The sequence below is a fragment of the Mytilus californianus genome, unplaced genomic scaffold (genome assembly GCF_021869535.1).
Source record: "Mytilus californianus isolate M0D057914Y unplaced genomic scaffold, xbMytCali1.0.p SCAF_8, whole genome shotgun sequence".
NCBI lineage: Eukaryota > Metazoa > Mollusca > Bivalvia > Mytilida > Mytilidae > Mytilus > Mytilus californianus.
The window spans coordinates 15850675-15865044 of NW_026262734.1; the positions used below are offsets into that span (position 1 = coordinate 15850675).

The following is a 14370-nucleotide window of genomic DNA, read 5'->3' on the forward strand; positions in this document are numbered from 1 at the left end:
TATACTTTATGGATGGTTTCTCGTCTGTTTTGTTTTAGTCATGGTAATGGTTTCCCACTTGTAGGGTTTGTGTGGCTTAATCTTATGTTTTCTATGTATTTCTTTTTGGACGGCTGCACGTCTGTTTTGTTTTAGTCATGATAATGGTTTCCCACTTGTAGGGTTCGTGTTGCCCAATCTTTAGTTTTCTATGTTGTACTTTGTGGGTGGCTTCTCGTCTGTTTTGTTTTAGTCATGGTAATGGTTTCCCACTTGTAGGGTTTGTGTGGCCTAATCGTTAGTTTTCTATGTATTTCTTTTTGGACGGCTGCACGTCTGTTTTGTTTTAGTCATGATAATGGTTTCCCACTTGTAGGGTTTGTGTGGCCCAATCTTATGTTTACTATAAAATTGAGAATAGAAATGGGGAATGTGTCTAAGAGACAACAACCCGACCATAGAGCAGACAACAGCCGAAGGCCGGCAATGGGTCTTCAATGCAACGAGAAACTCCCGCACCCGGAGGCGTCCTTCAGCTGGCCCCTAAACAAATATGTATACTAGTTCAGTGGTAATGGACGTCATACAAAACTCCAAATTATACACAAGAAACTAAATGTATACCTTGTTGGACGGCTGCACGTCTGTTTTCTGTTAGTCATGGTAATGGTTTCCCACTTGTAGGGTTTGTGTGGCCCAATCTTATGTTTTCTATGTTATACTTTGTGGATGGCTTCTCGTCTGTTTTGTTTTAGTCATGGTAATGGTTTCCCACTTGTAGGGTTTGTGTGGCCGAATTTTATGTTTTCTATGTTATACTTTGTGGATGGCTTCTCGTCTGTTTTCTGTTAGTCATGGAAATGGTTTCCCACTTGTAGGGTTTGTGTGCCCCAATCTTATGTTTTCAATGTTATACTTTGTGGACGGCTTCTTGTCTGTTTTCTGTTAGTCATGGAAATTGTTTCCCACTTGTAGGGTTTGTGTGGCCAAATCTTATGTTTTCTATGTTATACTTTGTGGATGGCTGCACGTCTGTTTTCTGTTAGTTATTGTAATGGTTTCCCCCTTGTAGGGTGCGTGTTGCCCAATCTTTAGTTTTCTGTGTTATACTTTGTGGATGGCTTCTCGTCTGTTTTATTTTAGTCGTGGTTATGGTTTCCTACTTGTAGGGTTTGTGTGGCCCAATCCTATGTTTTCTATATTATACTTTGTGGACGGCTGCAGGTCTATTTTCTGTTAGTTATTGTAATGGTTTCCCCCTTGAAGGGTTCGTGTTGCCCAATCTTTAGTTTTTCTATGTTATACTTTGTGGATGGCTTCTCTTCTGTTTTGTTTTAGTCATGGTAATGGTTTCCCACTTGTAGGGTTTGTGTGGCCTACTCGTTAGTTTTCTATGTATTTATTTTTAGACGGCTGCACGTCTGTTTTGTTTTAGTCATGATAATGGTTTCCCACTTGTAGGGTTTGTGTGGTCCAATCTTATGTTTTCTATGTTATACTTTGTGAATGGCTTCTCGTCTGTTTTGTTTTAGTCATGGTAATGGTTTCCTACTTGTAGGGTTTGTGTGGCCCAATCTTATGTTTTCTATGTATACCTTGGTGGACGGCTGCACGTCTGTTTTCTGTTAGTCATGGAAATGGTTTCCCACTTGTAGGGTTTGTGTGGCCCAATCTTATGTTTTCTATTTTATACTTTGTGGATGGCTTCTCGTCTGTTTTGTTTTAGTCATGGTAATGGTTTCCCACTTGTAGGGTTTGTGTGGCCTACTCGTTAGTTTTCTATGTATTTATTTTTGGACGGCTGCACGTCTGTTTTGTTTTAGTCATGATAATGGTTTCCCACTTGTAGGGTTTGTGTGGTCCAATCTTATGTTTTCTATGTTATACTTTGTGGACGGCTTCTTGTCTGTTTTCTGTTAGTCATGGAAATTGTTTCCCACTTGTAGGGTTTGTGTGGCCCAATCTTATGTTTTCAATGTTATACTTTGTGGACGGCTTCTTGTCTGTTTTCTGTTAGTCATGGAAATTGTTTCCACCTTGTAGGGTTCGTGTTGCCCAATCTTATGTTTTCTATGTTATACTTTGTGGATGGCTGCACGTCTGTTTTCTGTTTGTTATTGCAATTGTTTCCCCCTTGTAGGGTTCGTGTTGCCTAATCTTTAGTTTTCTATGTTATACTTTGTGGATGGCTTCTCATCTGTTTTATTTTAGTCGTGGTTATGGTTTCCTGCTTGTAAGGTTTGTGTGGCCCAATCCTATGTTTTCTATATTATACTTTGTGGACGGCTGCAGGTCTATTTTCTGTTAGTTATTGTAATGGTTTCCCCCTTGTAGGGTTTGTGTTGCCCAATCTTTAGTTTTTCTATGTTATACTTTGTGGATGGCTTCTGTTCTGTTTTGTTTTAGTCATGGTAATGGTTTCCCACTTGTAGGGTTTGTGTGGCCTTCTCGTTAGTTGTCTATGTATTTATTTTTGGACGGCTGCACGTCTGTTTTGGTTTAGTCATGATAATGGTTTCCCCCTTGTAGGGTTTGTGTGGTCCAATCTTATGTTTTCTATGTTATACTTTGTGGATGGCGTCTCGTCTGTTTTGTTTTAGTCATGGTAATGGTTTCCTACTTGTAGGGTTTGTGTGGTCCAATCTTATGTTTTCTATGTTATACTTTGTGGACGGCTGCACGTCTGTTTTGTTTTAGTCATGATAATGGTTTCCCCCTTGTAGGGTTTGTGTGGTCCAATCTTATGTTTTCTATGTTATACTTTGTGGATGGCGTCTCGTCTGTTTTGTTTTAGTCATGGTAATGGTTTCCTACTTGTAGGGTTTGTATGGCCCAATCTTATGTTTTCTATGTTATACTTTGTGGATGGCTTCTCGTCATTTTTGTTTTAGTCATGGTAATGGTTACTCACTTGAAGGGTTTGTGTGGCCCAATATTATGTTTTCTATGTATACCTTGGTGGACGGCTGCACGTCTGTTTTCTGTTAGTCAGGGTAATGGTTTCCTACTTGTAGGGTTTGGGTGGCCCAATCTTATGTTTTCTATTTTATACTTTGTGGATGGCGTCTCGTCTGTTTTCTTTTAGTCATGGTAATGGTTTCCTACTTGTAGGGTTTGTGTGGCCCAATCTTATGTTTTCTATGTATACCTTGGTGGACGGCTGCACGTCTGTTTTCTGTTAGTCATGGAAATGGTTTCCCACTTGTAGGGTTTGTGTGGCCCAATCTTATGTTTTCTATTTTATACTTTGTGGATGGCTTCTCGTCTGTTTTGTTTTAGTCATGGTAATGGTTTCCTACTTGTAGGGTTTGTGTGGCCCAATCCTATGTTTTCTATATTATACTTTGTGGACGGCTGCAGGTCTGTTTTCTGTTAGTTATTGTAATGGTTTCCCCCTTGTAGGGTTCGTGTTGCCCAATCTTTAGTTTTCTATGTTATACTTTGAGGATGGCTTCTGTTCTGTTTTGTTTTAGTCATGGTAATGGTTTCCCACTTGTAGGGTTTGTGTGGCCTACTCGTTAGTTTTATATGTATTTCTTTTTGGACGGCTGCATGTCTGTTTTGTTTTAGTCATGATAATGGTTTCCCATATATAGGGTTTGTATGGCCCAACCTTATGTTTTCTATGTTATACTTTGTGGACGGCTTCTCGTCTGTTTTGTTGTAGTCATGGTAATTTTTAGTCACTTGTAGGGTTTGTGTAGCCCAATCTTATGTTTTCTATGTTATACTTTGTGGACGGCGTCTCGTCTGTTTTGTTTTAGTCATGGTAATGGTGTCTAGCGCAAATACAAAATTTCAATCCTGTTATCTATGATGAGTTAATCGATGCCACTGCTGGTGGAGTTTTTATTCCCCGAGAGTATCACCAGTCCAGTAGTCAGCACTTCTGTCTTGACTTGAATTTTTATTGATATGGTCATAATTATAAATTAAATGTTTACAAAACTTTACATTTTTGAAATACTAAGGCTTTTCTACCTAAGGAATAGATTACCTTAGCTGTATTTGGCAAAACTTTTAGGAATTTTTGGTCATCAATGCTCTTTAACTTCGTACTTTATTGGCCTTTTTAACTTTTTTTTATTCGAGCGTCACTGATGAGTCTTTTGTAGACGAAACGCGCGTCTGCCGCAAATACAAAATGTCAATCCTGGTATCTATGAGGAGTTTATTTATTTACCACTTGTAGGGTTTGTGTGGCCCAATCTTACGGTTTCTATGTTATACTTTGTGAACGGCTGCACGTCTGTTTTCTGTTAGTTATTGTAATGGTTTCCACCTTGTTGGGTTCGTGTTGCCCAATCTTTAGTTTTCTATGATGTACTTTGTGGACGGCTGCACGTCTGTTTTCTGTTAGTCATAGTAATGGTTTCCCACTTGTAGGGTTTGTGTGGCCGAATCGTTAGTATTCTATGTATTTCTTTTTGGACGGCTGCACGTCTGTGTTGATTTAGTCATGGTTATGTTTAGTCACTTTTAGGGTTCGTGTTGCCCAATCTTAAGCTTTCTATGTAATACTGTATGGACGTCTGCACGTTTGTTTTGACGTAGTCATGATTATGTTTTTTTTTTCATTTTTAAGGTTCGTGTTGCCCAATCTTAAGTTTTTCTATGTTATAATTTGTGGACGCCTGTTTTCTTTAAGTCATCGTAATTTTAGTCACTTTTAGGGTTTGTGTTGTCCAATCTTTAGGTTTTTAATGTAATGAATGATTTGTGGACGTCTGCACGTCTGTTTTCTTTAAGTCATGGTAATGTTAAGTCTCTTTTAGGGTTTGTGTTGCCCAATCTTTAGCCTATATGTTATACTTTGTGGGCGGCTACTCGTATGTTTTGATCTAGTCATAGTAATGTTTTCCCACTGTTAAGGATTCGTGTTGCCCAATCTTTAGCCTATATGTAATACTTTGTGGGCGGCTACTCGTATGTTTTGATTTAGTCATGGTAATGTTTTCCCAGTTTTAGGGTTCGTGTTGCCCAATCTTTAGATATCTATGTAATACTTTGTGGGCGGCTACTCGTATGTTTTGATTTAGTCATAGTAATGTTTTTCCACTTTTAGGGTTCGTGTTGCCCAATCTTTAGCCTATATGTAATACTTTGTCGGCGGCTACTCTTATGTTTTGATTTAGTCATGGCAATGTTTTTCCACTTTTAGGGTTCGTGTTGCCCAATCTTTAGCCTATATGTAATACTTTGTCGGCGGCTACTCGTATGTTTTGATTTAGTCATAGTAATGTTTTTCCACTTTTAGGGTTCGTGTTGCCCAATCTTTAGCCTATATGTAATACTTTGTCGGCGGCTACTCGTATGTTTTGATTTAGTCATGGTAATGTTTTCCCAGTTTTAGGGTTCGTGTTGCCCAATCTTTAGCCTATATGTAATACTTTGTCGGCGGCTACTCGTATGTTTTGATTTAGTCATTGTAATGTTTTCCCACCGATTTGGTTTTCTGTCTTAGAATTATCACCTGTGATTGTTATTTCTTATCAGCATCTTAACCGATTTTATTCAATGTTGAATATAAATAAAATCAATGAATAACTCTATTAATCTAAGCAAGTGAGAAGCGTCATGTTGTCTCCTTGTTGGATTACACCCTGTTAACAAGATGATAATAGATGATATGTTTGTAATATGTTTGTCTGATTCATTGTGCGAATGGTGTGAATACGTTCATTGATTTAATAGCAAGTCCTTCTTTAGTTTTTTTTATAGAATGTATGCAGCTGTTGCAATGAGGGAATGGCCACTGATAAAACCATAAAAAAAACATTACATAATATTTGATTTATTTTTTTATAACTATCATTTAAAATGATCACATACAGTTAAATAAATGTTCTACAATATGTTTTTCAATTTCATTAGAAATTGGTCACTAAACTGTTCCTCCAGAACAAAACACCGACTGAGCAAGGTTTTGAACCCTTGAAAAGTAAACATATCAGTATAGACGGATGAATTTTCTTATCCTTAATATGTTTCGTTTACTGAAGGATTTTACAAAATTGAAACATATTTCAACTGATTAAACAGATTTAATTCAAAAACAGAAAGATGTAAAAACAAATAATTAATCGTATATATATGAATGGAGTTCATCTGATATTTTCAAAACGTTGTATATATTGTTCTAGATACTTTCAATGAAGATCATACTGAATGAACATACATTTGCCTTCAATGCTATTAAACCAGGGGCGGATCCAGGATTTTAGGTTAGGGGAGGCGCAAACTTAAACTTTCTCCGAGCGGAGCGAGTCGAAAAAAATTTTTGAGGTAAAATTATCGATATATTCTTTATTAAACTGAGGACAACCCATGCTTTGCAAATTTTAGGGGGGGCGCAGGCCCGGCACGCCCCCGCCTGAATCCGCCCCTGCAAACTTATAAAGTTCTGTATTAGATTTATACCGTGTCTAATGACCACTTACTTTATTTGTTTGTTATTTTGAAATTTACATGTAATATCTGTTATTTATAAACATACAAACATATTTAAAATACTCTCCATTTGTTACAACGTCGTCAGATATATGACAGTAGCTCCGTTGTTATAACAAAAAAGTTCGACCTTTTTAAAATCTATTTTGAAACATATTTTCTGACCTACTTCCCTGACGTATGAATCTATTCTGATAGTCTACCTTATTTTACATTAATAAAACTATATTGCATCTCATCTGCATGTGATTCTACAGTTTGTGTACTGTAACACAGGTTGGCTTAATTTGATTATCTTAACAAATAGAATTTACCGGGAATGTTTTTTCACCCCTCACCTCTTTCTAGGGTGATATTGTAATCACGTGAGCTTTTAAAGCATAATCAAACTCTGGCATACTACCTCCCTAGCACAAAACACCAACTTTATCACATTTAAGTTGTGCATTGCAAAGCCAATTCATTTGTTGTGTCTTTTTTTTTGTTCTCATTTAAATCTTTGGTTATCAAAAAAAATAGTCCTAACGCTGGATTTCTCTTTTGCGTAATTGACGTTGTTGTTTGGTACGTTGATGAAAAGAATGCACCAGAATAAATATAGTTTTCATATATATTTTAGCATGCAATACTTTATATTTTAAACATATATCACAGTTACTAAATATCACAAAACAGTCATTTTAGTCTAATCTATAAGTTGAAAACATCGCGGTGCTTTATTGTTATCCAATACGCCGTTTCAGAATTTTAAGGGCTATACGCTGTTTCCTTTGATAATGCTTTCATTCAGCAATGAACAGGAGTTTAACTTTTTTACCGATTACCAGACATTTAATATACCCAAACATCATAATTGACCATAGTTAATCCAGAAACACGTGTCGCACGTGCAAACTGAAATCGGAATCTTGCGGACATGATCAAGTTAACCTATCGTCACAAATGGTATTACGGGGGAAAAGGATTTCGATAAATGTAAATATGAGAAGATGTTGTATGATTGCCTATGAGACAACTCTCCACCAGACAATGTTTAGCTTCTGAGTAGTTTAATGGTGTTTTCGTCTTTTTCCTTTTGGCTGTTGTCAGTCTTTCTTCAACTTAAAAATTTTTATTAGTCCATTTTTATCTTCCTATCTTTTTTATCAACTCGATTACGGTTCAGCTTCCAGGAAAACTTTTTATGCATTGAAACAGGCCAAATAATTAGGTCAGGATAACGTGGAAATATAGAGACAATCGAGGTCAAAGATTAAAGTTTTTTTTACTTTTACACAGAATTTGTCAATAAATAGGCTACAAGAATTTATTTTCTGTGAGTAGCCAAATGTCTTGATGAATTCAAGATTGTTTTACCGAGACAGGCACTCTGAAATATGAAATTCATGAATATTTTCACATCAATGAATAAATAACAGTAATTAAATTTCACACTCAACTTTCATTTAAAAAATGTTTTACATTCATACACAAACACATATATTATAAATATTTCAAATACTCCGACTAGAATGACGGACCACAGTATTGCAGTGTTCTGGGCCATTAAATAATGCCGGGGAAAAGAGTCAATGCTATAAGAAAATAATGTGTCAACATAAAAACCAATGTAAAGTTTCATTTCGAGGGAATAATATACTTGTAAAGGCTTACAACGTTATCAATCGTGTTGGTTGAAGAAAATAACAAATGATTGGTGGGTATAATATATAAATGTTCATACAGGACTAAAGTGTTTCATGAATTTTAAAGAAAAATGTTAATCTTGGTCACTAAATATAGAATGGGATATGTTCAATTTCTTTCAATTCAGACAAATAGTATTTATACCTTTCACATGGGTTTGTTATATTTTATTTACATAACAGACAGTCCCATATTTAAAGACAAGTTACCTTTAAGATTTATCAAAGTTTTGTCAATTATAGTTTCTATTGCCATTTCTTCAGCATTAACAACGTTCAAAATACAAAACAAAGAGGGGTTATCTTTCTTAGTACACATAATGCTGAATACTGGAAGAAGTTTTCGAACACAAACATCAATTAGTGTCTAATATATGTCTATAACTATCATACGGACATTTAACACTGACAATATATTAAATCTTATATAAGCACCGTAATCATGCTAGTCCAATTTCAACCTGAAGTTCCACGATATCCATCAGACATAGTTTTCCTTGTTTTTCACCACGAAGTATTTGGTCGATGTGAGAGTTTCTTGGTCTGAAGTCAATATCGTCTTTACATTTATCCGATATCAAAATATCCAAAGCACTCGTCTTACCTTTGTTTGCAGACGATTTGGCACGCGAGAATAGAGATCCAAAAAATCTCTTTCTAAATTCATCGACATCTTCGTCATCTTTTTCATCACGCAATTCCTTTAATATTGACGCTCGAAGCTCTTCTCCGTGGACTTTTGGACCGGAAGTAAGCTCCGGTAAATTGATATGATCCATAGGTTTCACATCTTCTATGACTACTCCCTGAGACATTTCAGCATCATTGGACATCGATTGAGGACTTGGTGTACGAGACGATTTAATATCATTACCTGAATGCTGAAGAAATGAATGATCATAGGACAGATTGCGAGCGTGAGATCTCTTCTTTGGAAGTCGTTCAGCGTGTTTCGGTATAACTTTCACGTCTGAACTAGGAGTAGTATCTATTGAATCACTAGATGGATATGTATTTGTGGCTGTGTATGTTTGACTAGATTTCCAGTATGGCTGATACTTATGTTCTGGTGATTTTCTTTGACTCATATCTTCACCGGAATAGTTTGTGAAAGACCTGAAAGGGTCAGTTGGTCCACCGTAACCATAGAGATTTGTATCAGACGACGACCGCGATATATTCTGTTTATATTGTTCTATCTTTCTCCGTTTAGGATGAAAATGGTCTTGAACACTGTCACTTTGTTCTTGTAATCGCTTCTGAAACTGGCTTCGTGGATAGTCACCCGAGCTAACCGTTTCACAACGAGGTCTGAAACCTGCGTTAATCTGAGAGTCATTTGAATCCAGTGACAATATATGTTTAAGAGGACAAGAACAGTTTGTGAATTGACAGATTGGCTCTTCCATGTCTATATTAAGAACTTTCTTTTCCATTGCAGATTCTCGTTGACTTAAGTCGAGGGGCTGTTCCATATCCTCCACGACCTCTCGTGAATGGCGGAGAAATTGTGACAATGGACTGCTGTATGTGGAACCTGTAAATATACATAACATATGTGAATGGCGAAGAAATTGTGACAATGGACTTTCATTTGGAACCTGTAAATATATACAACACATGTGAATGGCGGAGATATTGTGACAATGGACTTGCATTTGAAACCTGTAAATATACACAAAACATGCGAATGGTGGAGATATTGTTGTATGTGGAACCTGTAAATATATGCAACACATGTGAATGGCGGAGATATTGTTGTATGTGGAACCTGTAAATATATTCAACACATGTGAATGGCGGAGATATTGTTGTATGTGGAACCTGTAAATATATACAACACGTGAATGGCGGAGATATTGTTGTATGTGGAACCTGTAAATATATACAACACACAACAATCCTTGATAAAATTTTACATATCAACATGGTCCGAAAAGGGGGGGATTCAATGTCAAGGAAATGAACACACAGTAAAAATAAATTTCGGATTATGAAAGTTAAATATCCCTCATGTACTGATCCTCTATTGGTTATAAGCATCTTGATCTATTTGAAAATGTTTAATTAGTGTTGTATTTTCATAATGTCTTTTGAAAAACCTAATGTTTGTCTAGAAAATACATTCATTTTGTATTAATACGGTAACGAAATCGGTCTTCAGTTTGCTATAAGTGCATCCCAAAAATGATTCTGTTTACAGTTATTAGTTCTTGTTTGAAGTTTTTAGTTTTCATGTGTGTAATTTTTGGCACATGATGAAATTACATACTTTTTGTCTTTACGTTCACTTTTCCGACAATCATTTTCAATGTAGATATATTTAAACATAACTTATTAATTTGGATTTAACGTCCACATTTCAACTCGAGGTGGCTGCAAACATCCCACCAACTCAAACAGAGAACCTGTATGCGCTGTTAGTGTTGGACTTGCTGCCAGACGGGAAAAGTCCACATGCCCATATTTTTATAACAAAAGTCAATCTTTTAGATGAAAACAGATTCGATAAATTGGGCAAATCCAAATAAAGACAAGAAACTTACAGTATCAATGAATTTATAGGGCAAGCAAGTTGAGTTGAGGCAGGAATTTTACCTTCCAGTTCCAACAGGTTATTAAAATGGTAATAAAAATGTTGAAGTTTTTTACATAATGTGCAGAGCGTTATACTTCCCAAATAAGTATTGAACATTCCAATTCCAACCTCGGTATATGGGTATGGACATTCGGTATATGGGTATGGACATTCGGTATATGGGTATGGACAATCGGTATATGGGTATGGACATGTTCCGCGCCTGAAAACGCGCGCCTCATGCTTTGACACTGGTCTTACTGTAAGCAATGTCCTGGTCACCATTATTTACATGTTCAAAACATTTTACCTACAAGGCCAACATAATAAATGTTCGAGTTTATAGTTTCCTAGACAACGCTTTCTATGCTTAAAAATATCTACTACCCATTTGTTTTTAATGACAATTTTTGTAATAAATCGAGGCAAAATTGTAGATGGTCCCCATATACTCAAGTTAAAATCAATCAGGAAAAAATTCAACCTACGTACCTTTTTTTTTCTAAATGAGGAAACCATAAACACGCATTTTTCTTGTTGCTATATATATATATGACCGCTGTTTGACTCTTCTTTTTAATTTCTTAATGCTTACTGAATCTCTTTGTTATTATCCGTAATGCTAATATTCTCCTGTGCGATCATGAACTTTAAATACAGGGGCAAAGAAAGTACACATATATTTATGATGCGTAACATGGATGTCTTTATAACGTATTAGCACATATAGTTCATAAATTATATTGGTATTGTTAAATGTTTCATCGATCGATTGACCGCGCTTTGACCTCTATCTGAAAGGTGAAAGTTTTTTTTAAACGTTGATATCATAACCTATTGTAATTATGCATAAAAAAAGGAAAAAAAAATGCTATTAGAAAAATAATGAAATATTCTAGATATTCCTTAAAGGATATTTAGAATTCTGAATATTTCACACAATGTTTAACGTATGAAATGTTTTACATTGGAAATTGATTAAAAATGGTACGAAATAAAGGAAACTTAGTGAAACTTGAGATTATAGATAAAAAAAAGAAGAGTAAATTGAATTCCGAAGAAATATTAATTAAAATTTATATTCAGGATAAACACACACACACACTCACATAATCTTTTATTTTTATGTTCACTTGATTCTTGTTTTGTTGTTGTTGGTTAAATAATATGACTTATATTGTAAATAAAATAGAGAATGGAAATGGGGAATGTGTCAAAGAGACAACAACCCGACCGAAGAGCAGAAAACAGCCGAAGGCCACCAATGGGTCTTCAACACAGCGAGAAAATCCCGCACCCGGAGGCGGGCTTCAGCTGGCCCCTAAACAAAAAATGTGTACTAGTTCAGTGAAAATGGACGTCATACTAAACCCCAAAACATATAAATGAACTAAAATTAAAAAAACATACAAGACTAACAAAGGCCAGTAATATGCTCTTTGCGAGCCCTGAGGCGAGCCCATTTAATGGAAATAAAACATCTTTATAATCAAATGTAAAAACATAATATAGATATTTATGCCTCCACATCAGTATATCTATATTCATTATCTGTATTATAATATATGAATTAATGTACATGTATATTTATGTTGAAACAAATGGTCATATTTATTCATTTACACCAAGATAAATGAAATTGGATACCCTGCATGTATCATGCCATTCAATTGCATATGGTCAAATCGATGAAAGACCCCTCCCAAATTATTGAAAACTATCTTTCTACATTGACAATATCTTGGTGTAAATTAGATACACCCATTCGGGCTAAAACCCTCAAGGTGTATCTAATACTCTGAAAAAGGGGGGCGTTCAGACCACCCTTTCTTCTCAAAAATAATAATTACACGTAAATCTTTAACTAAATATGAATTACACAATAATTATTAGAACTTTTCCAGTTGAGTCCCCTAAAAATTCCCATTAAAAAGATTTCTAGATGAGCACCTGTTTATATTAAAATGAAGACATATCATTTACCTCTTGTTTGGTCATTTAGGTCCATATTAACATCAGAAAAATGCATCACTGATATACAAGTGTAATCATCAGTCCACACACTCAGAAAATGTAACAAAATGTTTCTTAACACCTCAGTTCATCAGTCGACAATAATAGCATACATTTTAAGTTATGACAAGTTGTTATTGCTTTGAATCGTTCTTATACACATTTAATCGACTCGCGAGTGTGTATGTGTATAAATGTATAAATATCGGACAACGACCGCAAGTAGGCGGTGAACTTATAAACTTATTGATGATTGTTTACGGCTCTCTTGGCCTTTATTCATTCACACATACAACAAAAGGACGAAAGGCTACGAGGGGTTATTTAAAGGTGAACACTTTTGGATAAACCATTCTTACAGTACAGTTAGTTACACACAGTTAAGCTATTTTTAGAAATGTGTAATAAGTGTATACCAACACAAAATGGTCGCAACTATTTGGCAGTCTTAATCAAGCGTGCATTACTCTGGGAGAACGGAGGACAAATTATATTTCTATACAATGTAATTCTACCAGTCCAGGCGCACATCCAGTCGGGAGGTATAAGATGATAATTATATTTCCGAACAATGCAACGCATCTATGACGATCTATAAAATATAGAATGTGAAGGCAAATCTGGAACCAATTTGGTCAAATATTTATGTATAAGTCCCGGGCCAAATGTACCGATTCTATATTCATATATATAGAAAATATTGTCGTGAATTTAAATTTAGAGAACGGAAACGAAAAATTCAGCATTTTTTCCATTTCTAAAGGGCATAATTCTAGAACGGTTAAGGTGACGCCACCAAAATTCAAACTTGATCTGTGTTTTGAGGTAATAAGCATTGTGCATAAGTTTCATACCATTTGGTTGAGGCAAACTAAAGTTAGAGAACGGAAACGAAAAATTAAGCAATTTTTCCATTTGTAAAGGGGCATAACTCTAGAACGGTTAAAGTGATGCCACAAAAATTCAAACTTGATCTGTGTTTTTTGGTAATAAGAATTGTGTATAAGTTTCACAACATTTGGTTGAGGCAAACTAAAGTTAGAGAACAGAAACCAACTTTGAGACGTACGGACGGACAAGGGTAAAACTTAATGCCCCCTCCGCTATGGCGGGGGCATAAAAATAAAGCCTTTCCTATTTTTCAGGTACTGTTCCCATCCGAATACAGTTATGTTTTTAATATTGACCGACTTGTATTTCATTACTGTTAATAAACATCACATTCCTCGTATGTACATACTTTAAAAATGTTTATTAAAAATTACGTAAACTTTACTTACCCTTCAACATTTTGAACAAGGTTTAATGAACGAAAACATTCCAAGGTAAACAATAAAATACACATGTATACTTATTTAAATAACCATTGCTATCAGTGAACTATTCACCGGCCAGTGTACCTGGCAATAATGTGAAGAAAAGTTTAGTAGGTCAATCTTGTGACGTCAGATAAAAGTTATATACATATATAAATTAACACATAAATATCATGACGTTAAAAAAGTCTTCAAAAGTGGGAAAAATAAAAGATCAATGTGGTACTGATTTTATTACTCTGATTTTTGTAAATTATTAAAAAAAATAATTCTTTGCGATATTTATGTATGTCGAAATTACGAGACGAAGCGGATTGCACATGTCTGACAATAAAATAGCAGTTACAAT

General features: G+C 35.3%; 1 protein-coding gene across 2 annotated transcripts; it reads right to left on the reverse strand.

The window, feature by feature from the left end:
- Positions 1 to 5757: 5757 nt before the first annotated feature.
- Positions 5758 to 14135, reverse strand: LOC127711328 (uncharacterized). 2 transcript variants are annotated; one of them, XM_052217329.1, is made up of 2 exons: positions 13986 to 14135; positions 5758 to 9651 (listed from the first exon to the last, which is right to left on the reverse strand). In XM_052217329.1, exons 1-2 carry the CDS (start codon positions 13993 to 13995, stop codon positions 8555 to 8557), a joined length of 1107 nt encoding a protein of 368 aa, XP_052073289.1. In that variant the 5' UTR covers positions 13996 to 14135; the 3' UTR covers positions 5758 to 8554. The 2 variants fall into 2 exon arrangements, with proteins under 2 accessions (XP_052073289.1, XP_052073288.1); XM_052217328.1 differs by lacking the exon at positions 13986 to 14135 and adding an exon at positions 12676 to 12893.
- Between the last annotated feature and the right edge of the window lie 235 nt (positions 14136 to 14370).

Coding starts and splice junctions, on each gene's coding strand:
- LOC127711328 (XM_052217328.1), bottom strand. CDS start 12,721: ATGCATTTTTCTGATGTTAATATGGACCTAAATGACCAAACAAGAG. Junction 9,652..12,675: donor CCTAAATGACCAAACAAGAG/GTAAATGATATG, acceptor GTATATTTACAG/GTTCCACATACAGCAGTCCA.